Source organism: Pongo pygmaeus, chromosome 15, assembly GCF_028885625.2.
Source record: "Pongo pygmaeus isolate AG05252 chromosome 15, NHGRI_mPonPyg2-v2.0_pri, whole genome shotgun sequence".
NCBI lineage: Eukaryota > Metazoa > Chordata > Mammalia > Primates > Hominidae > Pongo > Pongo pygmaeus.
In genome coordinates, this window is record NC_072388.2 from 79457929 (window position 1) to 79483391 (window position 25463).

General features: G+C 38.4%; 1 protein-coding gene across 21 annotated transcripts in view; it reads right to left on the minus strand.

The window, feature by feature from the left end:
• The window catches only part of CEP128 (centrosomal protein 128), a 465504-nt gene that overhangs the window by 18704 nt on the left and 421337 nt on the right, over window positions 1-25463 (minus strand). For all 21 annotated transcript variants that reach the window (XM_054449602.2, XM_054449600.2, XM_063651940.1 and 18 more), the window contains 2 exons: window positions 21305-21382; window positions 17343-17456 (listed from right to left, as the gene is read on the minus strand). In XM_054449602.2, coding sequence (XP_054305577.2) covers window positions 17343-17456; window positions 21305-21382 — 192 coding nt within the window. The remainder of the gene's footprint in view (window positions 1-17342; window positions 17457-21304; window positions 21383-25463) is intronic.

Here is a 25463-nt window from a genome sequence, read left to right on the forward strand (position 1 = left end):
GTGAATGCTACCAGGCCCGAGCCTCTCCCTTCAGGGCAACAGGCTCCTACCTGGTCTAGGACTGGTCCAGAAATGTTATCCAGAAGCCAAGATCTGGAATCAGGGTCTCCACTGTGCCTGAGCTGTTGTCCAAGCTGCAAGACAAAGTCCCCTTTACTCTTCTCTTTCCTTTCCTCAAGCAGGAAAAGTCTTTCCCTGTGACAACTACAGCTGAGAATGTGCTGGGTCATACCTGAAGCTAGCACAGGCCTGGGTCTTACCTAAGACCCGTGGCAAGTACTGCCTGGGTACCAGTTACGTTTTTTCTTTCTGAGATGGAGTTTCGCTTTTGTTGCCCAAGCTGGAGTGCAATGGTGCGACTGCGGCTCACTGCAACTACCACCTCCTGGGTTCAAGCAATTCTCCTGCCTCAGCCTCCTGAGTAGCTGGGATTACAGGTGCACACCACCACATCTGGTTAATTTTTTTGTATTTTTAGTAGAAACAGGGTTTCATCATGTTAGCCAGGCTGGTCCTGAATTCCTTACCTCAGGTGATTCACACACCTAAGCCTCCCAAAGTGCTGGGATTACAGGTGTGCAAGACCTACGGGCTCTTTAGTCAAGCAGGTGATAAATCTTGTCATGACTGGGTCCTTCCTTCAACAAAGCGGGTTCTCTTCTGACCCACGATCTGTCTAGAAATGTTATCTGGGAGCTAGGTCATGGAATGAGGGCTTCAGGACTCTGCCTGGTGCCCTATTCTACTATGGCTAAGCTGGTATCCAAGTTGCAAAACAAAGTTCTCTTTACTCTCCTCCTTTCCCCAACTAAATCTGAAGGAAGGAGTGTCTCCTGGAGCTGCGAGCTGTATTGCCTCAGTTGGGGGAAAGGTGATGCTAGCACTCCCTTGACAGCCCTGGCTGTTGTCTTACTAGGTCACTCCAATGGCTCCAAGCCCAGCACAGTACCAGGCTTGTCCTTGTGGGCTAAACTGCCTTTCAAGTTTATTGAGGATCCCAGAGTGCTTTAGTCCATGGTGATGGGTCTAGCTAGAATTCAGATTCCAACTATCAGGATGGATGATTCCCTTCTGGCTAGTGCTTGTCTAAATGCTCCCTCCATGGGCATGACTAAATTCTGCCTTGTGTTGCTTTCCACTGTGATAGGGTAGCACTGAGCTCCCATGCAAAGTTCCACAATCACTGTTCTCTCTCTCCCCAAAACACACAGATTCTCTCTTCCACAACATGGCTGCTGCCAGAGGATGGGGGAGGAGTGGGGAAGTGTAGGCAATTCAAGATAGTCTTTCCTACCCTCTTCAGTGCCTTTTTCCTTGATATGATGTTAGAACCAGGTACTATGATTGCTCACCTTAATTTTGATTCATATAGGAGTGCTTTTTTGTCTTGATAGTTGTTCAATTTGGTTTTCCTGAGAGACAGATAGGGGCACAATTGCTGGAGGGTTCTATTTGACCATCTTGCTCTGCCTCCTCCCCTTATTCTTTTAATATCATTAGGAGTTGTAGTAATGTTCTTCTTTCATTCCTAATATTGGCCATTTGTATATTCTCTTTTTTTTCCTAATCAGTCTGGCAAGAGGTTTTTAATTCTTACTGATTTTTTCAAAGAACCTGCTTTTAGGTAATTTATTTTTTTTTTAATTTCATTGATCTTAAATTTACTATATCCTTACTTTTACTTACTTTGGGTTTAATTTGCTCTTGGTCTTCTAGTTTTCTACAATGGAAGCATGGACTATTCATTTGAAACATTTTTTCTTTTGTAATATACACATCTCATGTTACAGATCTCCCTCTGAGCACTTTTTAGATGATTTCACAAATTTGGATAAATTGTGTATTAATTTTTATATAGGTAAAATATTTTCTAATTTTTCTTTTGATTTATTTCTTGACATATCCATGGATTATCTGAAGTATCATGTTTAACTTCTAAATATTTGGGAAATTTTTAGGTATCTTTCTGTTATTAATTTCTAATTTCATTCTGTTGTGGATAGACAACATATATTGTATAATTTCAATCATTTTAACCTTATTGAAATTTGTTTTATTGTTACCGGGGGGTCCTTGTTCTTAGAGCTCCCAAGATGGCGGCAAGCCTCTTGTTCTCTGACCTGGGGTTCTTGGCCTCACGGATTCCAAGGAATGGAATCTTGGGCCATGTGGTGAGTGTTATAGCTCTACTAGAAGCCATGGGTCATGGAAGAGAACCGTGGAACCCAGCAACTAGCGTTCAGCTTGATTAGGATGAACCTGGGCACTAAGCCATGCAGGAACAATGGCAAGCCTTTAGCCTGACTGGGAGTGGCAATGGGCGACTTGCTGAGTCAGGAGCACAGTGGACACCCTGCCGGATCCAGAGGGGTGGAAGTCAGTGGCGGGTCTGCGACGGCAGCAAATAGCAGCGGTAGACGGCGAGCGAAAGCTCAGCTTGAGCCATAACAAACACGGACCAGAAGGGTGTGCAGTTGCAAGATTTAATAGAGTGAAAACAGAACTCCCATACAATGGGAGGGGACCCAAAGGGGGTTGCCGTTGCCATCTAGAATGCCTGGGTTTATATCCTGATCATTGTCCCTCCCCCGTGCTCTCAGGCAATAGATGATTGGCTATTTCTTTACCTCCTATTTTAGCCTAATTAGCATTTTAGTGAGCTCTCTTTACTACCTGATTGGTCGGGTGTGAGCTAAGTTGCAAGCCCCGTATTTAAAGGTGGATGCGGTCACCTTCCCAGCTAGGCTTAGGGATTCTTAGTTGCCCTAGGAAATCCAGCTAGCCCTGTCTCTCATTATGACTCAGAATATAGTCTACCTTGGGAAATATTCAATGTGTACTTGAAAAATATGTGTAATAAGCTGTTGTTGGGGAAGTATTCTATAAATGTCAATTAAATTTACTTGGTTAATAGTATTGTTCAAGTCTTTTGTATCTTTACTGACTTTTTGCCTACTGTTTTATGAATTGCTGAAAAAGGAATGTTGAAATCTCCAACTATAATTATGGATTTGTCTATTTTTCCTTACAATTCTATCAGTTTTTCTTCATATATTTTGACACTGGTAATAGGTGAACACACATTTATGACTGTTACTCCTTCCCTTTACAATTGTTGACTTATTCATGATTCAACCACTCACATTTATTTCTTTCACTTTTGGAAAATGAGGAGGTTTAACTCTATTATATCTTTAAGTTCTAATATAAGTCTTCAAAATATTGTCAGAATTTCTTATATTACCTTGAAACAAAACTAGCCAAGTTAACCCTAAAAGACTACCCTAAAATAAAAATATTTCAAAATGCTTTGAACAATCAACAAAACAGAATATGAAAAAAAATACTGTCATCTCCTCTAATTCTATACTGATAATTACTTTGTGGAACTTCTAGAAAAGTAAATTTTATAAGGTGACCATAAAATGAATGTTTGCAATTCCTAGCTATCTTCTTTGCACCAAAAGCTTAAGTGTTAAAAAGGAAATATTTGTTAAAAAGGAACATTCTTTGCAATTCTAATAATCCCAGCTTTTGCTTCTTACCAATTCTTATATACTTAGCACAAGGACCTATTTTCATTGCTGTCCTAAGTCTCAACAAGCTAGTTAGCCAGAATTCTCTGCAAAAGTTCCACTGGGTGAAGGGACTTGCATTTTCTAATATTTTTCCTGGGTTTCTTCCACTTCTCTTTCATAACCCACATTGTAATTGGTTTTTAAAACGCTGTTCCAACCTGACTAAATGTCTTTGCTAAACTGATCTCTAATGATGAATATTTAATGATACCCACCAAGTATTTTTCTCTCTGGAATATTATAAGTTCAAAGTGTATGAGACAAGTGATACATTTAATTTTTTAAAATTTTAATTTGTCCAGCCCTTCCCCTGGAGAGAAGGAACAAACACGTATGTATTTCAGATTCCCTGGCAAAAATATTTTCCTGAATTTGTCTCTAGCCTAATAATGCACTGTCCCTCCATTTCTGCCCTACTCTGAATTCCCAATTCTCTATCAGTGCTCAAGAAAATTTAATCTCTTCCTCAGTAAACTACTTTATTCCTATCTGAAAGTTTAATCTGGGCAGATGTTTTACTTAAAGTCTGCCCTCCATGTCTCCATCTGTGTGGCTGCTATTTTACATTTTAACCTCCAAGAGGGTGAGGCTATGATTGCCTCCATCTACCCATCTTTCCATCTACTCATTTTTCCATCTACCCATCCAAATACTCCACAATTTAGCACTGTGCCATCTACACTAAAGAACTCAATAAATGGTCATATGATGATCGTTTCTTGACCAAAGTGCAGAAATTAAAGTTTGCTGTGGTGGAAGCTGGGAAACAGGAGATTACTGTACTCACATTCTCAGTTTCTTGATGTAAAAAAATTATGGGGCTGCACCAGATCATCTCTAAGTCCTCTCAGCACTAACATTTTATGATTCTAATCTATCCAGACAGAAACAGTGAACAACCAGTACTTTTAACTATGCAAACTATGCAAATTTACCATTAAGAATCCAAATTGATACAACAATATTAAAAACCCAAAGCAGGCCAGACTCAGTGGCTCACACCTGTAATCCCAGCACTTTGAGAGGTGGAAGCTCGCGGATTGCCTGAGGTCAGGGGTTGGAGACCAGCCTGGCCAACATGGTGAAACACCATCTCCACTAAAAATACAAAAATTAGCCAGGCGTGGTGGCGCATGCCTGTGATCCCAGCTACTTGGGAGGCTGAGGCAGGAGACTTGCTTGAACCCAGGAGGCAGAGGTTGCAGTGAGCTGAGACAGTGCCACTGCACTCCAGCCTGGGTGACAGAGTGAGATTCCATCTAAACAAACAAACAAACAAACAAAAACAAATAAAAAAACCAACACTCATTTATCCTATTAACAGATTTATGAAAATACTATTCTAGATAAATCCTTTTGAATCTCTTTGACTAGTTTTCATAATAGGACTAATAGCTAATTGATATTTTATTGTATAAAATTATATATTCCTAGTGTGTCAATAACGAAAAGATTTTACTCAATTTTTTTTTCTTTTTACTTACTTCAGACTTGGCTTCACATGACTTTAATCCATTTTCAGAAACCAAATCCACTCATAGTAGATGAAAATTTGCCATAAACAATCATACTCAAAAAAATGTGCCATTGACATAAGAAATAAGGGCAGGGATGCAAAGATGTTTTTAATGATGGTTCATAGGAATCAGTGCTTAGTTTCTTTTTTTCTTTTTTTCTTTTATTATTATTATTATTATACTTTAGGTTTTATGGTACATGTGCCCAATGTGCAGGTAAGTTACATATGTATACATGTGCCATGCTGGTGCGCTGCACCCACCAACTCATCATCTAGCATTAGGTATATCTCCCAATGCTATCCCTCCCCCCTCCCCCCAACCCACAACAGTCCCCCAAGTGTGATGTTCCCCTTCCTGTGTCCATGTGTTCTCATTGTTCAATTCCCACCTATGAGTGAGAATATGCGGTGTTTGGTTTTTTGTTCTTGCGATAGTTTACTGAGAATGATGATTTCCAATTTCATCCATGTCCCTACAAAGGATATGAACTCATCATTTTTTATGGCTGCATAGTATTCCATGGTGTATATGTGCCACATTTTCTTAATCCAGTCTATCATTGTTGGACATTTGGGTTGGTTCCAAGTCTTTGCTATTGTGAATAATGCTGCAATAAACATACGTGTGCATGTGTCTTTATAGCAGCATGATTTATAGTCCTTTGGGTATATACCCAGTAATGGGATGGCTGGGTCGAATGGAATTTCTAGTTCTAGATCCCTGAGGAATCGCCACACTGACTTCCACAAGGGTTTAACTAGTTTACAGTCCCACCAACAGTGTAAAAGTGTTCCTATTTCTCCACATCCTCTCCAGCACCCATTGTTTCCTGACTTTTTAATGATTGCCATTCTAACTGTTGTGAGATGGTATCTCATTGTGGTTTTGATTTGCATTTCTCTGATGGCCAGTGATGGTGAGCATTTTTTCATGTGTTTTTTGGCTGCATAAATGTCTTCTTTTGAGAAGTGTCTGTTCATGTCCTTCGCCCACTTTTTGATGGGGTTGTTTTTTTCTTGTAAATTTGTTGGGGTTCATTGTAGATTCTGGATATTAGCCCTTTGTCAGATGAGTAGGTTGCGAAAATTTTCTCCCATTTTGTAGGTTGCCTGTTCACTCTGATGGTAGTTTCCTTTGCTGTGCAGAAGCTCTTTAGTTTAATTAGATCCCATTTGTCAATTTTGGCTTTGTTGCCATTGCTTTTGGTGTTTTAGACATGAAGTCCTTGCCCATGCCTACGTCCTGAATGGTATTGCCTAAGTTTTCTTCTAGGGTTTTTATGGTTTTAGGTCTAACATTTAAGTCTTTAATCCATCTTGAATTGATTTTTGTATAAGGTGTAAGGAAGGGATCCAGTTTCAGCTTTCTACATATGGCTAGCCAGTTTTCCCAGCACCATTTATTAAATAGGGAATCCTTTCCCCATTTCTTGTTTTTCTCAGGTTTGTCAAAGATCAGATGGTTGTAGATATGTGGCATTATTTCTGATGGCTCTGTTCTGTTCCATTGATCTATATCTCTGTTTTGGTACCAGTACCATGCTGTTTTGGTTACTGTAGCCTTGTAGTATAGTTTGAAGTCAGGTAGCGTGATGCCTCCAGCTTTGTTCTTTTGGCTTAGGAATGACTTGGCGATGCGGGCTCTTTTTTGGTTCCATATGAACTTTAAAGTAGTTTTTTCCAATTCTGTGAAGAAAGTCATTGGTAGCTTGATGGGGATGGCATTGAATCTGTAAATTACCTTGGGAAGGATGGCCATTTTCATGATATTGATTCTTCCTACCCATGAGCATGGAATGTTCTTCCATTTGTTTGTATCCTCTTTTATTTCCTTGAGCAGTGGTTTGTAGTTCTCCTTGAAGAGGTCTTTCACATCCCTTGTAAGTTGGATTCCTAGGTATTTTATTCTCTTTGAAGCAATTGTGAATGGGAGTTCACTCATGATTTGGCTCTCTGTTTGTCTGTTATTGGTGTATAAGAATGCTTGTGATTTTTGCACATTGATTTTGTATCCCGAGACTTTGCTGAAGTTGCTTATCAGCTTAAGGAGATTTTGGGCTGAGACAATGGGGTTTTCTAGATATACTATCATGTCATCTGCAAACAGGGACAATTTGACTTCCTCTTTTCCTAATTGAATACCCTTGATTTCCTTCTCCTGCCTAATTGCCCTGGCCAGAACTTCCAACACTATGTTGAATAGAAGTGGAGAAAGAGGGCATCCCTGTCTTGTGCCAGTTTTCAAAGGGAATGCTTCCAGTTTTTGCCCATTCAGTATGATATTGGCTGTGGGTTTGTCATAAATAGCTCTTATTATTTTGAGATACATCCCATCAATTCCTAATTTATTGAGAGTTTTTAGCATGAAGGGTTGTTGAATTTTGTCAAAGGCCTTTTCTGCATCTGTTGAGATAATCATGTGGTTTTTGTCTTTGGTTCTGTTTATATGCTGGATTACATTTATTGATTTGCGTATATTGAACCAGCCTTGCATCCCAGGGATGAAGCCCACTTGATCATGGTGGATAAGCTTTTTGATGTGCTGCTGGATTCTGTTTGCCAGTATTTTATTGAGGATTTTTGCATCAATGTTCATCAAGGATATTGGTCTAAAATTCTCTTTTTTTGTTGTGTCTCTGCCAGGCTTTGGTATCAGGATGATGCTGGCCTCATAAAATGAGTTAGGGAGGATTCCCTCTTTTTCTATTGATTGGAATAGTTTCAGAAGGAATGGTACCAGCTCCTCCTTGTACCTCTGGTAGAATTCGGCTGTGAACCCATCTGGTCCTGGACTTTTTTTGGTTGGTAAGCTATTGATTATTGCCACAATTTCAGCTCCTGTTATTGGTCTATTCAGAGATTCAACTTCTTCTTGGTTTAGTCTTGGGAGGGTGTATGTCTTGAGGAATTTATCCATTTGTTCTAGATTTTCCAGTTTATTTGCATAGAGGTGTTTGTAATATTCTCTGATGGTAGTTTGTATTTCTGTGGGATCAGTGGTGATATCCCCTTTATCATTTTTTATTGCATCTATTTGATTCTTCTCTCTTTTTTTCTTTATTAATCTTGCTAGCGGTCTATCAATTTTGTTGATCCTTTCAAAAAACCAGCTCCTGGATTCATTTATTTTTTGAAGGGTTTTTTGTGTCTCTATTTCCTTCAGTTCTGCTCTGATTTTAGTTATTTCTTGCCTTCTGCTAGCTTTTGAATGTGTTTGCTCTTGCTTTTCTAGTTCTTTTAATTGTGATGTTAGGGTGTCAATTTTGGATCTTTCCTGCTTTCTCTTGTGGGCATTTAGTGCTATAAATTTCCCTCTACACACTGCTTTGAATGCATCCCAGAGATTCTGGTATGTTGTGTCTTGGTTCTCGTTGGTTTCAAAGAACATCTTTATTTCTGCCTTCATTTCGTTATGTACCCAGTAGTCATTCAGGAGCAGGTTGTTCAGTTTCCACGTAGTTGAGCGGTTTTGAGTGAGATTCTTAATCCTGAGTTCTAGCTTGATTGCACTGTGATCTGAGAGACAGTTTGTTACAATTTCTGTTCTTTTACATTTATTGAGGAGAGCTTTACTTCCAAGTATATGGTCAATTTTGGAATAGGTGTGGTGTGGTGCTGAAAAAAATGTATATTCTGTTGATTTGGGGTGGAGAGTTCTGTAGATGTCTATTAGGTCTGCTTGGTGCAGAGCTGAGTTCAATTCCTGGGTATCCTTGTTGACTTTCTGTCTCGTTGATCTGTCTAATGTTGACAGTGGGGTGTTAAAGTCTCCCACTATTAATGTGTGGGAGTCTAAGTCTCTTTGTAGGTCACTCAGGACTTGCTTTATGAATCTGGGTGCTCCTGTATTGGGTGTATATATATTTAGGATAGTTAGCTCTTCTTGTTGAATTAATCCCTTTACCATTATGTAATGGCCTTCTTTGTCTCTTTTGATCTTTGTTGGTTTAAAGTCTGTTTTATCAGAGACTAGGATTGCAACCCCTGCCTTTTTTTGTTTTCCATTTGCTTGGTAGATCTTCCTCCATCCTTTTATTTTGAGCCTATGTGTGTCTCTGCACGTGAGATGGGTTTCCTGAATACAGCACACTGATGGGTCTTGAGTCTTTATCCAATTTGCCAGTCTGTGTCTTTTAATTGGAGCATTTAGTCCATTTACATTTAAAGTTAATATTGTTATGTGTGAATTTGATCCTGTCATTATGATGTTAGCTGGATATTTTGCTCGTTAGTTGATGCAGTCTCTTCCTAGTCTCAATGGTCTTTACATTTCGGTATGATTTTGCAGTGGCTGGTACCGGTTGTGCCTTTCCATGTTTAGCGCTTCCTTCAAGAGCTCTTTTAGGGCAGGCCTGGTGGTGACAAAATCTCTCAGCATTTGCTTGTCTGTAAAGTATTTTATTTCTCCTTCACTTATGAAGCTTAGTTTGGCAGGATATGAAATTCTGGGTTGAAAATTCTTTTCTTTAAGAATGTTGAATATTGGCCCCCACTCTCTTCTGGCTTGTAGGGTTTCTGCCGAGAGATCCGCTGTTAGTCTGATGGGCTTCCCTTTGATGGTAACCCGTCCTTTCTCTCTGGCTGCCCTTAACATTTTTTCCTTCATTTCAACTTTGGTGAATCTGACAATTATGTGTCTTGGAGTTGCTCTTCTCGAGGAGTATCTTTGTGGCGTTCTCTGTATTTCCTGAATCTGAATGTTGGCCTGCCTTGCTAGATTGGGGAAGTTCTCCTGGATAATATCCTGCAGAGTGTTTTCCAACTTGGTTCCATTCTCCCCGTCACTTTCAGGTACACCAATCAGACGTAGATTTGGTCTTTTCACATTGTCCCACATTTCTTGGAGGCTTTGCTCGTTTCTTTTTATTCTTTTTTCTCTAAACTTCCCTTCTCGCTTCATTTCATTCATTTCATCTTCCAGGGCTGATACCCTTTCTTCCATTTGATCGCATCGGCTCCTGAGGCTTCTGCATTCTTCACGTAGTTCTCGAGCCTTGGTTTTCAGCTCCATCAGCTCCTTTAAGCACTTCTCTGTATTGGTTACTCTAGTTATACATTCTTCTAAATTTTTTTCAAAGTTTTCAACTTCTTTGCCTTTGGTTTGAATATCCTCCCGTAGCTCGGAGTAATCTGATCGTCTGAAGCCTTCTTCTCTCAGCTCGTCAAAGTCATTCTCCGTCCAGCTTTGTTCTGTTGCTGGTGAGGAACTGCGTTCCTTTGGAGGAGGAGAGGTACTCTGGTTTTTAGAGTTTCCAGTTTTTCTGCTCTGTTTTTTCCCCATCTTTGTGGTTTTATCTACTTTTGGTTTTTGATGATGGTGATGTACAGATGGTTTTTTGGTGTGGATGTCCTTTCTGTTAGTTTTCCTTCTAACAGACAGAACCCTCAGCTGCAGGTCTGTTGGAGTACCTGGCCGGCTGTGTGAGGTGTCAGTCTGCCCCTGCTGGGGGGTGCCTCCCAGTTAGGCTGCTCGGGGGTCAGGGGTCAGGGACCCACTTGAGGAGGCAGTCAGCCCGTTCTCAGATCTCCAGCTGCGTGCTGGGAGAACCACTGCTCTCCTCAAAGCTGTCAGACAGGGACATTTAAGTCTGCAGAGGTTACTGCTGTCTTTTTGTTTGTCTGTGCCCTGCCCCCAGAGGTGGAGCCTACAGAGGCAGGCAGGCCTCCTTGAGCTGTGGTGGGCTCCACCCAGTTCAAGCTTCCAGGCTGCTTTGTTTACCTAAGCGAGCCTGGGCAATGGCGGGCGCCCCTCCCCCAGCCTCGCTGCCGCCTTGCTGTTTGATCTCAGACTGCTGTGCTAGCAATCAGCGAGACTCCGTGGGTGTAGGACCCTCTGAGCCAGGTGAGGGCTATACTCTCCTGGGGCACCGTTTCCTAAGCCCGTCGGAAAAGCACAGTATTCGGGTGGGGGTGGCCTGATTTTCCAGGTGCCGTCTGTCACCCCTGGAAGGGGAACTCCCTGACCCCTTGCGCTTCCCGAGTGAGGCAATGCCTCGCCCCTGCTTCGGCTGGCGCACGGTGCGCTCACCCACTGACCTGCGCCCACTGTCTGGCACTCCCTAGTGAGACGAACAGGGTACCTCAGATGGAAATGCAGAAATCACCGGTCTTCTGCGTGGCTCGCGCTGGGAGCTGTAGACCGGAGCTGTTCCTATTCGGCCATCTTGGCTCCTCCTCAGTGCTTAGTTTCTTAAAGTGACTTTATTTATTTTTTTTGAGATGGAGTCTCACTCTGTCACCCAGGCTGGAGTGCAGTGGCACGATCTCGGCTCACTGCAAGCTCTGCCTCCCAGGTTCACCCCATTCTCCTGCCTCAGCCTCCCGAGTAGCTAGGACTACAGGCGCCCGCCACCATGCCCAGCTAATTTTTTTTTTTTGTAATTTTCATACAGAAAAGGTTTCACCATGTTAGCCAGGATGGTCTCGATCTCCTGACCTCATGATCCACCCACCTCAGCCTCCCAAAGTGCTGGGATTATAGGCGTGAGCCACCACACCCAGACTTACAGTGACTATTTTAAAGGAAACAATCATTGTTTGGATGAATATATTATGACGTTTGTTAAAAACTAATAAATTTAATTGGTATTTCTTTTGTTTTTAGTACCTAGAATTTTGAATTAGAGATTATTAAAAATGGCTTCTATAGCTAAATTTCTTCACAATCTTTCTTTTCTTAATATTCTTGTTGAGTAAATTATTTGGAAGGGTAAAAGCAAGTGGCTTGCTGAGGGAATTGGGTTTGATAAAGTGCGGCTCTAATAGGTTAAAATATTAATATGCTCATCGAAGTACCCAGGTTGATTTCTGAAAAAGCACTTTAGATCCATTACAATTTTCAGATTTTACAACAAAGAAAAAAATACCAATTCAACTGGCAACCTTTTAATTTTTGAAGAGCAGGATGAAATTGACTAGTTAAATATGGCTTGCAGGTTAGTCTTGATCACTTCAAGAGAATAAACATATCTTCATATTTCAGCATGATTTGATTGCCTGTAAGGTTTTAAATGTGTCATGTAAGCATTACTGGAAAAATAGCAATTAAATTTTTGTTAGAATTTTAGAAAGGCCGAAACTAGAAAATGATTTTTAAAAAGTTTTTAAAATCACCAGTTTAACATGTATTGTACACTCACTGTGTGTTCTGGAGTCAAGGCAATGCTTGCCTTCAAAAGCCCATACAATCTAGTAGAAGAGCATTTCCCAAACGTCAATGTTCACCTATAGTTTTACTACTGTTTTCTCTTACATTTACTTAAAAGTTAACCTTGTACTCTAAATCTCTGTATAGGGGAGGCTTAAAAGATGGAGAGAAGCACAGAGCTGTATTTGCATATTAGTTTACATATGACTTCTTATCAGAGCATGGAGTAGTTATAAATGAGATAACTGGAGTATTGTAGAGTTAAAGCTCTCTCAAATCTTCCTATGGTTGCCACTACTATTCCTAAGCAATATCTGTAAAAATCAACGTTAATAATCCATTAGTGATATATATTTATAGTCATTAAAATAAAAATGTTTATGCATCACCTACAATCTTGAATTGTACCAGGAATTATACATAGCATGCTTTAGAAGCTACTGTTGTAGAAGATTTAAGATATGTACAGAAATAGCTGACTTGAGAAAGTGCTAACAGCCATTAATTGCTGTGAGCAAGGTATAAACAAATCACAGAGATTCAATGAGAGAGAAATGAGTTCAAGGAACAAAACATGTACTTATATCACACACATGCTTACATTGAACAAATATGACAGGGCTTTGGCAAACTCTGCTTCTGTAGACTCTGCTGAAAGCCATTATTAACGCTTCCTCACCTACCTCATCTTATCCTGTAAAACATCTGTTTGTTTAAAAAGAAACTGTATACTAACTCTTCAACTACAAGTTAAAAATCATGACTTTTCTTTCAAGGGGAAGAAGGATGGGGAATAAACATGCCTTCTGCAGTTTTACTAAAAAATTCCAATGTTAATTAAAACCATATATTTAGTATGGGTAAAGGTAATAAATGGGGATGTCTTGGACAAAACCATGCTCCTTTGTGAATTCAAATTAGCAATGCTGTGTTACCGGCTGACTTTTGAACATTCTGTTCTATTTGAAACAGCTGAGACAGGAAGGAAGCCTGTATGTCCTACAGAAACCCAATTAGGCTTGATGAAAGACAGGCCATGAAATGCTTCTCTTGTCTACCAAGACAGAGAAAATGTTGTGTTAGATTCAGCTTTGAAATGAATTCTAAATATAAGCTTTTAGATCAGGCGTTGTCCAGTTAGCTTGGTCAACTTAAGACAACATTACATTTTGCTCTCACAATTGTGGATGTTGGTCCTGCTCAAAATCTTGACAGGCTTCTAGAAAGCTAATCCTTTTTGTCCTGGTGATTGCCACAGGAATAAACAGAGGAGATGGCTCTAGCCTTGGATTGATTGAAAGAGAACCTGACTTGCTCACTTCCTGCTAACCCTTCCCTATACCAGCAGTGTGGTCATGTTGGATGTTTCAGTGCCTTCTTACAACAGCAACAACAGAAGAGAAGCCAGCTGCCAACATGGTCTGCTATTCCAACAGTTATTTGTCTGTCAACAGTAATATAGTCAGAATCTACAACTGAAATTCTAATAGTGATCCTCTCCCAAACTGAGATGTGGATAAATGTTTTCTTGTGCCTTGTCCTTACAAACCTCTTTTCAAAAGACTCTTGAGCATCTTTCTTTCCTCTGAACCCCCAATGCAGTTTATTGGGGCCACTTTTTTGGGGCCACCTTTATAGCATTTAGCCCTTTTCATTTTTGTACCACAGTAATTTGTATGAATGATTTAAATTCCTAAGGGTTGGTAATGTTTTTTCTTATGATGCCATTCTCTTGAGCTCCTAGCACAGTGCCTTGGTTTGCATTAGAAATCCAATAAATGTTTGATTAATGCTGTGTTTAGAAAAACAACAACAAAAACATGAACATCCTCCAACTACAACAAAAAAGGCAGATATTTTTGTTTCATTTTGTTCACTGATGTGAGTCCCATGCACCTAGAAAGTTCCTGGCACACAGCTGACACTCAATAAATATTTGTTGAATGAATAAGTATTATGACTTTCCAAAGAGCTTGGAGAGTATCTATTTGATTGGCAAATACAGAAAAGGAAACATGTCATATAATGTGTAAAGGAAGAAGTAGATTAGTAATTTCTTCTTCCTCTAGACCAGAGGTTGGAAAACCTTTTCTATAGAGGGCCAGACGGTAAATACTTTAGTCTTTGTGGGCCATATGGTTTCTGTAGCAACTATTCAACTCTACTGTTCAGTGCAAAAGCAGCCAAAGACAATATGTGAATAAATGAGTGTGGTTGTATTCCAATAAAACTCTATTTACAAAAACAGTTGGCAGGCAAGATTGGACCCATAAGCAGTTTGCCAGCCTCTGCTCTAGAGCACCTGTGTTTGTTAGAAGTAAGGTAACTAGATAACTATTCTCTCCTTTAATACCATGCTTTCTGCATCTTTATACATTTGTTCCCCAACCCCACACCCACAGGTACTGTGTTTTGCAACATGGTAGCTGTACAGTATGTTTGTTGCATTAAACTGAGTCTTACACTGATTTCCTGGAACTGTAGTTTTCAGTAGAACCAGTGAACTCAAGTCCCTATAAGTTGCCTTTTCTTTGAATTCTGTCTTAGCAAAAGTGGGTAAAGTTAATAGCTACTGAAATAATGTCTTCTGAAACTGATGGAGTAAGGGGCACATTCTCTCTTGAGTTCCTATTTCTCTTATCTGAAGCATTTTCTTCAGGATGTCAATGATGTATCAGAGCTGGCTCTTCTGATTATCCATGAAGACAAGAAATGACTAACACAACTTTCTCACTACTCATTTAAGCTCACTCTTCTTTTAAAGGTGCCTCCTCTCTCAGTCTTTTGTAAAAAACTTATTTTCATGAAAGGAATATGAGAAAATGACCATTGGTATCTACAATTGGCAAAAATGTGTTCCTATATTTTCCTCTCCAATGACTACCAAAAATGTTATATTCCTGTGAGTTTTATGTTAAATTACTATATTATTTCAGGCCAGGAATCTGTGACATATGGTGATAGTCAATAAACGCATTGCTAAAATATATCTGTTTTAAAATATTCAAGTAGTATTAATGTGGAACAACACCATCATAAAATGTGTTCTGCAGCTCTATCCTATATTGCACTATCTACTTGCAAAATTTTCAAATTTATTTTTCATTTTGCTAAGTGCTGGCCCCTCTTATGAGCTAGGCCTGATTCCCTCTTCAGCTGCAAATGTAATTTTAAACAGAACTCCAATGAGATTACTTGCTGAACATGTTAAACATTCATAGCTTTGCCATATGCTGTTATGGAAATTGCATTGATTTATAGCAATTTGGGTGCCACTAGATAGCACTGATTCACCTGATACCAACTCTAAGTGTATTGGGAAATAATGTTTTAAATGTTTCATTTGCATCTAGACCTCTGTTGAACTAAGAGGCATGTACTATGTTTATGTATTTTTGGAGAACACTAATTTTTACATATTGAAAATATATTCCTGCATTTGGTGACTTCTAGAAAAAATTAGGTATATAAGGTCTAAATTTATACTGTAATGGCACAGTGGTCAATGACGTAAATTACTAAAGCCAGGCAGACTTAGGTTTTAATCCCGATTCAACCATTTAATTATTACTCTACAGCCTTGCTTTCTTCAATGGCATAAGAAGAAAAATAATCATGCCTATCTGAGAGGATTTCTGTGAATATTAAATATGATAATGTATATAAGGCATGTAACACCTACAAAAAGAAATGTCTTGTGGTTTGTTCTAAAATATGCTTGATAATCATTAGCTCTCATAGCCTAAACTTTGTATTTCTGTATAGGTTAGTGGCACTCCTTTAAATGGTGCAAAAATGCTTGAATTTGTAGGACCTGACTGGGAATGTTGGAAGATGATTTAGGGAACTTAAAAATTGCCATACGAGACAAGGTCACTACTATAGTGAATATACGGATCTATTAAAAATAAAGGTAAAAAGGAACAAAGTCACAGGATGCTGTCTTCACAGTAAGGGTATCAATAACCTGTCCTAATTGTGTTAATTTTTATTTGGAAGGGAGGAAGTATAATGCTCATTTTAAGCATGCTAAGAAGGAGTTATGGAAATGAACACTGTCTTTATATCCACTGAGCATTCTGTCCAATTACATTCAGAGGAGGAAAGACGCTTCTTAGAAATAATTATATTTCACTGTAATAAGTGAATATATACAGTGTAATGAATATTCATACATATTCAAGTTTGTAAGAATATAAAAAAGCCAGAAAACCTTTAGCTTTTTTTTAATTGACTTGGAGTGCACATTTGAATATAGATAGACTCTCTCTGGGTCAGCATTCTCAACAGGGGCCATCTTTGCCCTCCAGGGGACATTTGACAATGTCAGGAGACATTTTTCGATGTTACAACTTGAGATGGGAGATGTTACTGACATCTAGTGCATACAAGTTAGGGATGCAACTAAATATACTGCAATGCATAAGACTACCTCTACCACAGTGAATTAACTGGCCCCAAATATCAAGAATGCCAAGGCTGAGAAACTCTGCTCTAAACTGAGAGCTGCCCAAGGTCAAATGGATTTAAAATCACCCAGATCCCAGATGGATACTGGGTAAGCATACATTCTAGAGAATATATGCTTTTTGTTAATATGGTTAAGTCTTCCCAGTGTCCTGTGCTGGCTCCATGGTAATAAACCAAAAGCTGAAGTATTAATATGGAGTTCATATCCCCTCCAGAAGAAAATGACTAGAATTCCAAAGTACAATAAATTATCTGACCACTGCAGACTTCAGTGTAGAGAGCAGCTAGACTTATACATAGAAGAAGGTGACCATCACACCAAGATTTTGACCAACCAAGTGACCAGGGGTTTCTTGGCTCTTAAGCAGCACTAGTTCTCATGAACAAGTTAACATATCAAGCAGTGATGGCATAGACTTAAGGCTTAGGTCCCAGACAAAATGTGATAGGCACAAACTCTGGATTTTTATTCTCTATTTCCACAGAATTGAAAGTCTATTTAATATATCAAGGAAAATATTTTCTTTCACAAGTGCCCTTACACAAACACTGCAGAGGCTGCTTAAGAGGTTGTAGCCTTAAACATGGATACTACTTAAAGACTAAAGAAGTATATAAAGAACATTACTTTGAAACTTTTGGTTCTGTAGTTGGTGTCATCTTGGTGATACTGAAGAGAATTTCTGCGAACGCTGTATTTAGAATATCTTCCATCAGTTCTCTCAGATGAACTGCAGGAATCCTGGAAAAAAAAAAGCAAAGGGTCTGAACTGGTAGATGAAAGAAAATCAGTGCTTGAAATTAGAGTAAGAAAGAGTCTATATGTAGATAAAAATGAAAATAAATAATTACAAAAATTTAGAGATATATAGGAGAATCACAGGCCACCATAGAGAAAGAAGAAGGCTACACGCAGTGGCTCAAACCTGTAATCCCAGCTCCTTAGGAGGCCAAGGTGGGAGGATAGCTCTAGTCCAGGAGTTCGAGACCAGCCTGGGCAACATGGTGAAACCTCACCTCTACAAAGAAATACAAAAACTAGTCAGATGCGGTGGTGCATGGCTGTAGTCCCAGCTACTCAGGAGGCTGAGGTGGGAGAATGAGGATCTCTTGAGCCCAGGAGGCAGAGGTTGCAGTGAGATTGGGAGATTGTGCTACTGCACTCCAGCCTGGGTGAAAAGAGCAAGGCTCTGTATTAAAAAAAAAAAAAAAAAAAAAAAAAAGAAAAGAAAAAGAAAAAGAAAATTGTCACTGTGGATAAAACCATAAAAATACAATGCATCCTACAGTGGTTACCTGAATCCTTTTAACAACTAGTCCCTATGCCCATCTACAGTGACTGACACCCTTTAGAACAAGGTTCAAGTAGCAATGTACAGTCCAAAGATGTCATTAATGACACATGCCACATTTGGATGCTGTGTACTATCACTTGGATTGGTACTTAGCATCAATATATTCTTGTTTTAAAAAACTGCTACCTGTAAAACTAGAGCCCTTTTACTTCACTTATCCATAAACAACATCCCACCTTTTAACTATTATGTCACATAGATTTTTAAACTGAAGGATAGCTCCTTTGCCTTTAAAAACATAAAAAGATTCAAGTAATTAAAAAAATTAAGAAAACAAGTTTCCAGGGCCTGCCTTTTTTCTTTTTTTCTCTTCATTTCTTGGGGGAAGAAGGAACACAGTAAACACTCACTATAGACAATTATTTAGACATTTCTATTATTATTTAGGGAGAAATTAGAAAAACAATGAGGACAACTAGGGATTTAGTGTCCCTCAAAGTCCCAAGAAACCTTAAACTTACTGAATGTTCAAGCTGGAAGGGGTATTATAATTCCAAAGTTCTCATGCTTAGTACAAAAACAAAACAAAACAAAAACCTCTAAAAAACTAGAGCCCAGGGAAGTTAAGAATGATTTGCCCAGGGCTGGACAATTTGTGGCAGATTGGACTTGGAACCCAATGCTATTCCCTTTCCACCTAATCAAAAATGTAATGTTTAAATATGGAATTGTAGAGCTGAAACAATTCTTTTTTTTTTTTTTTTGAGACGGAGTCTCACTCTGTCACCCAGGCTGGAGTGCAATGGCGCGATCTCAGCTCACTGCAACCTCCACCGCCCTGGTTCAAGCAATTCTCCTGCCCCAGCCTCCTGAGTATCTGGGATTACAGGCATGTGCCACCACGCCCAGCTAATTTTGTACTTTTAGTAGAGACGGGGTTTCGCCATGCTGGTCAGGCTGGTCTTGAACTCCTGACCTCAGGTGGTCCGCCCACCTCAGCCTCCCAAAGTGCTGAGATTACAGGCGTGAGCCACTGCGCCCAGCCAACAATTCTTTCAAAATAAATATGACCACATTTAAACAACAATAAAGTCAGGCCTATCTAAGTAAGATGAGGTCTGTACTCACACTTAAAGTCATAGGCTATGGTACTATCAAGAAATACATATATAGGAACCCAGAGATAATATTGTTCAGGTGCCTCATCACATGAATGTGGACATATCTCCTGAAGCATTAAGTGATTTTTGTCTGGTGCATGACTTTGGACCAGAACTTAGGTCTTTGTATTCTTGTTCACGCCACACTGATTTTTAGAAAGTTTAAAGGGTTTGAATAAATATAATCCACATCTAATAATCTCAAGGCTTTATGTATTTTCATTTAAGGCTATGTCTAGTCATTTTTATTAAGTTGATTAAAATCAGCTCTTTTTAATCACATAGAGGGCTTTAGAGTACATGTAGAATGGATTTTAAGCTAAAAGCAACAGTGCGAAGCAGATGGGCTCTGGTGTTTTACACAGAATTAGATCCCACCTCCAGCTAGTTTATGGGCTCCAAGCTTCAGTGTCCTCATCTATAAAATGGGCGAAAATAACACCCATCTATAGGGTATCTCTGAAGATTAGGAAACATGTACCATAAAGTACTTAGCACCTGCTAAGTATCATGCAGTATGTGCATAACACTTGCTAATTAACTCTTTCCCTTTTCAAGCTAAACGTTTCAATTTTAATATATTGGAAAGTACAATGCTGAACTCTGAAAAAGACTCTCCCAAAAAATTTCACTATTTAGGCATCTTCATATGTGAGTCTGTATGTATATGAGCTAGACTTGTAGATGATCACCAGCTCATAGGATTAAAAATAATAATAATGAGCCTTTTGGTAATAGTAGAGAATACAACTTTTAAATTGTACTTATGAACATTCTGTTCATTGTAGACAACTGGGGAAAAAGTGATCTGTCACTGGAGGTTAAACTTTATATTTTTATGCTGGTATAAGACAGGTATCTATTTCTCAGTGACAAGTGCCACCTGTTTCCCATATTTTCTCTTGTCTGCCCTTCATTTACTTGGATAATTTCTGTTACAGAGAAAAAAATGAAAAGAATATGGGCATAACATATTGCCTCCTATCACATTGGGTTGTTTAAGAGTAAACAGAAATTGCATTGTTTTGGATACTGGTTTCATAATTCTTTGATAGATATTTAAACTGTAAACATATAATCAAATCATGAGAAAGAATCAAAACTTAGTAAAATACATTTGAAACACTTGGTTTTGTTCAATTTGGGATAGTCTAGCTTTCTAGATGTGTCAGCTAAACTGGGTCTCACTCAAAAATGTTACTGAACTACCAAAAGATGCTTAATGCAAGGTAATTTTAAGACAGTGTAGACCTTGGGAACCACATTATGTCAATGCTTCCAATAAATCAATATGGCATGATCTGGCCATTTTCCTATCCACTGTATCTTCAAATAATATATCAGATCTAAACAGAACCTAAATATAACAAGTTATATTTTAAGGCCAATGTGAAATATGATTACGTGGTTGCCCAAAAGAAATCCTTCCCATTGTTAGCTTCAGCTATATGAGGTCAATAAATTATAAATCATTAAAATTTTACATTGCATCTGTAGTCCTAAGGCTATATATGACGTTCTCGGGACCAGACCTTGTCTGGCAGGACTGGCAGCAGAGATATTTGTTTTACATATCTCCTCTATGAGGAATTAAAAAAATTACACAATGTAAATTAACACATGTAACTAATTGGCTTGATAATGAAATGCTTTGTGGTTAGAGGTCTATCAATAAATGGCCAAGAAAGATGAAATGGGAAATTTACGTGGGTTTGAGTTCGTATGTCATAGTATAAAGATAACTTGGGAACGACCATATCTCTAAAACAAACAGTACCCAAATAATTCACAAATTAAAATTGCTAATCAAAAAAGTTATCTATTGTCAGTGTAATGTGTAACTCCCTTTAATTCTCAGGCTTTTCCGAATTATTGTTAAAGCTTTAGGGGCCCAACTGAGCTTCAAGTAGTACAGTGAAAGTCTCTATCTTCCTATCTCATGCTAATACGTAAGTTGCATTGTTTTCAATTCTAACTTCACAAATGTCAATAAACTCTGATAAGGTGGTATGTTAAAAGTTCCCAATGTTTTTTGGTCCTTCTTCCTTTTCTATACTTTTCTTTGCACATCAGGAAGATGCCAAGTGTTCTCACTCAGATAAAATACTGAAAGAGACAAGCCAACTCTTTCTCACTCTGAAGTCTTTGAAATCTTCTAGTAGGCTCAGTTTCTCAGGCACAGACTCCAGATGGTCCAAGGCCACTCGGGTACTCTGAAATAGAAAACATAAGGAAACCAAACATTATAAAAAATTGATTAATACTCTCAGAATCCACATACTAAAAATCAGATGCACCACTGTAAGAAAGAGTTCAAGCTGTAGATTTAGACAGTCAAATAAGAACATATATAATAGTATTTTCAAGATAAATTTATCTTTTGAAATCAGAAGAATTATTTCCTTTTAAAAAGTATATGAGATGCATTTGCAAGACTGACTCAGATACAAAAATTCTTCCTGGATAATTGCTTTCAACTGATATGCTATGAAACTTTCTATAGACTATTTCATATTAATATTAATGTACAAACCTGCTTCAGTGAACATCAGAAATAAACCATGAGGTAATACTGAGAAATAGATGAATCTGCAGTTACTTATCTATGGAGCATATTAGAAATTCTCAAATGTTGCCGTTATAAAGAAGAAAAGAGTTCTCAGCAATTACTTCAGTTAAAAGGGAAAGAGGAGTGGTTCTCAAGATTTGGGAGAAATATCTGAAATTAAACATTTGCTTCAGGGACACAAGATCCTGTTGATCATAAGTCAATAACTTATCACACAGTCTTTAATTAGCTGATCACTGTTACACCCACCTGTGAACATTAAGAGAGAATGATCTGAAAATTATTTCAAAGCAAACATAAAATAAAAAGTTAAATGGTAAAATAATCTTGAGACTAGAGACTGCATATATATTATAGGCATCTCTGTATTCTCAGCTCTGTCACAATGCCAGACATATTAGGTGGGTAACAGGTGCTAGCTCTTAAATTTAAAATGGATTTTAATTGTTCAATGAAATAAACAATAAACCCTATGGCTGACGCATGGGAAGAAAGTGAAGTGTCCTGCAAGAACCTGGACATAAATTTGCACAAAGTTGCAGGGAAGTTAGTGGCCCCTCAACATTCCATGTGCTTCCCTACTTCTCCCCTGTGAAAGGTTCTGAACAATGGACTCTGAGAGTGTCACTTCTGGAATGAGACAGTTGAACCTGAGCGTTCCCCCTTCCATCCCAGCCCCTGCCATGAGGACCCTGATGGCCACATGCTCCGGAAGGCATAATTACAAGATTAAAATGAGAGCTGCCCACCATATTGGATTTCACATGAGTCACACAATAACCTCTATTGTGTTAAGCCGTAAGATTTCAGGGTTAGTTATCAATGCATCATATAGCATTAATTATCATAAATAATACCTACCCTGAGAATTAAATAATGAAATTGTAAGCCAAATAAGTAGTCAAGTGGCTCATTTTGTGGAATGGGGAGTCTCTCAATTATGAGTACATAAAGTTTGTTTTTTTTTTCTGAGACAGGGTCTCGCTCTGTTGTCCAGGCTAGAGTGCAAAGGCACATTCACAGCTCACTACAGTCTCAACCTCCTGGGCTCAAGGGATCCTCCAACCTCAGCCTCTGAGGACCTGGGACTACAGGCACACACTACCACACCCAGCAAATTTTTGTATATTTTTTTCTTGGGAGGAGTTCATTATTTTCTCAGTTAACTTTCCTATTTGAAATCTCCTATCTCCCTGAACAGAGAGATGCTGTTCTCTGCCTGGCATATCCAATCCAGAGCCTCACTGATGCAGTTTCCCCCACAGCATATACTTTATGTCTTTCAAAGGGTTCAGGGGTAGAGGCACGTATGGAGACAGAGGGCTGAGGGTCTAACCCTTCCTTACAGACACTTTCAATGTACCCATCCACCCTCTCCTTCCACAGTAACTGTACTAATTACTCCAACGCAAAAGCCTTTCCAGAATTCTGCAGGGTGAATGATATTTGATTGCTTTCCATTGCTATCCCCTTGGCAGATTCTTGAGTTTCACCTTTTCTGTTCTGAGTCATTTTACTACTTTTCAGTGTTCTGTGACATGGAGTTACAGATGTCTTCTAGTTTTGACAAGTGTAAATCAGTTTTTCTATTGCTTCATATCCTTATTTTTGTAATGAGATTTTTGAGAAGGGCAGAAATACCTTTACTCTGCCATTCCGAAAAGGAAGTCTATGTGCTGTTTCTTCAAGTTCATAAAGTTCTCTTTTTCAAGTTCCATTTAAAGTACTTATTATTTTGTTCCTTCTGCTTGACATTTATATTATTGTTAGTCTTCAGGCCACATGTACTCACTTACACTGCCATGCATTTTAAATGACTTCATTTAATTTTTTCATGTGCAGGAAAGATTCATCAAAATGATGTGTTTCTTACTATAAGCCACAACATGTAGGCTTAGGAGCTTGCAGTTTTAGCCACTGTATATGCTATATTTATTTAAATAATAAAATTATAGGTTTTCTCAGGAATTATATTGACTCTTGAACAATAAAATACAAAGCAATGCCCTGATGATTTTAAATCAAAATTTTATGCATTGCATAAAATCCTCTTCATAAACACACTCCAATAATATCTGTAGTATTAAAACTTTATTTTATTTTTTTGTCCCATAATTTTTCTCATTTTGAAGTGATCTTCTGAACCAAGGTTAAGTAAGTATGTAAAACTCATTTTGTGCTCAAAATAAGCAAATGATCTCTTGCCCTACTGTAAAACGCAGCATGTTATGTAAATAGTTGCGCTTAAAATTTTCAATCAACCAGGTGACTACATGAAACCATTCTTTTCCTTGCATGTGTTTACATACTATTTTTGACAATTATGTTTTTGGATATATATTCAAATGGCTATGTTTTTGTGAGTGAATTTTGAAAAACGCCTTGACTCCTTCTCTCAGTGCAGTTATTTTTATTCTCCCCTCCCTTGCCATCCCCCGTTGCCCCCATATCTCCATTAACCAATTTTTATACTTTCTCACTATTTATTTCACTTGTGGCTTATTTTATATTCCATTTATGCATTGCTTATAAATATGTTCCTCAATATCAGGAACACTTTCTGGTACACATACCTTTCTTTTCATCCTTATATTCTAGTCAATTAACAACAAATATGTATCTTGGACATCATAGAAAGATCCACAAACATAGATGGCATACTTCCTGCTCTTCAGGAGCATTTAGCTTACCCAGGGGAACAAAAGATGTAATAATTATACAAAGAAAAAAGTTATTTGTACTTACTTTAAGGGAATTGCATGCACAAATGCTGAACTAACTAGGGCATTTGCAACAACAAGATGTGAAGTAATGAAGACAGTGAGTCCAATCCTACAGGCGTCTCAGGTCTCATAATTTCATGATTAAGTGATATTTTTTGGGAGAAAAATGTATTTTCTGGCTCTTCTCTCTTTTTCTGCATGTATGTGAGTATACTTAAAACTGCCACTTTGGCATACAGACTCAAGAACATGAATAACATTGCAACTGTTTTTTGTTTTTGTTTTTTTTTAAGATTGGCTGGGATTCTGTGATTAGAATCTTGTCACATTACTTAAGATTTCAAAATTATTTTCACCCCGAAGCTCATAGCCAGAGAGACAAGATCCATTAGCAGATGAATAGTTTAAAATAAGAAACTTGCTGTATTTCAGAGATGTCATGAGGACCTAAGTAATGTTAATTCCCAGGGCGAAATACTTTGTGCAGAGTCAGGGAAACATTTTGTTTTTTAAGTTGGTTAATTTTTTTCTACCTTACATTATCTCATGCCTTAGAGGGCATGGACAAGTCCCCACTGCTAAAAAATTAAGGGAGCAAAGTTGATTTCAATAATGTCACCAGCATATGACACGTGTTTGTCTTTAATTTTAATTGTTTTCGAGAATAAATAAATCAGATGCTTACAAAGGGGTTTAAAATTAGAAAACAAAGAAAAGTTCACAATTAAGATTCCACTTCATAAAGGGCCAGTACATTGTGTATATTTGGTTTATCTCAGAGGCTAGAAGAGCTGGACTTCCAGGGGCCTAAAAGTAGGGTCAAAGCAGATGATCAGTTAATCTTAATCCTGTTTAGTAGCAAAAACCACGAACACATAATTCAAGTTTGAATACACTTCATAATCCCTCACGCCACCATAAGAGATAGGTACGTATTATTGTTATCATCATTATACAGATAAGGCAATTGAGGACCGGAGAGTGTAAATAACCTCCTTGCAG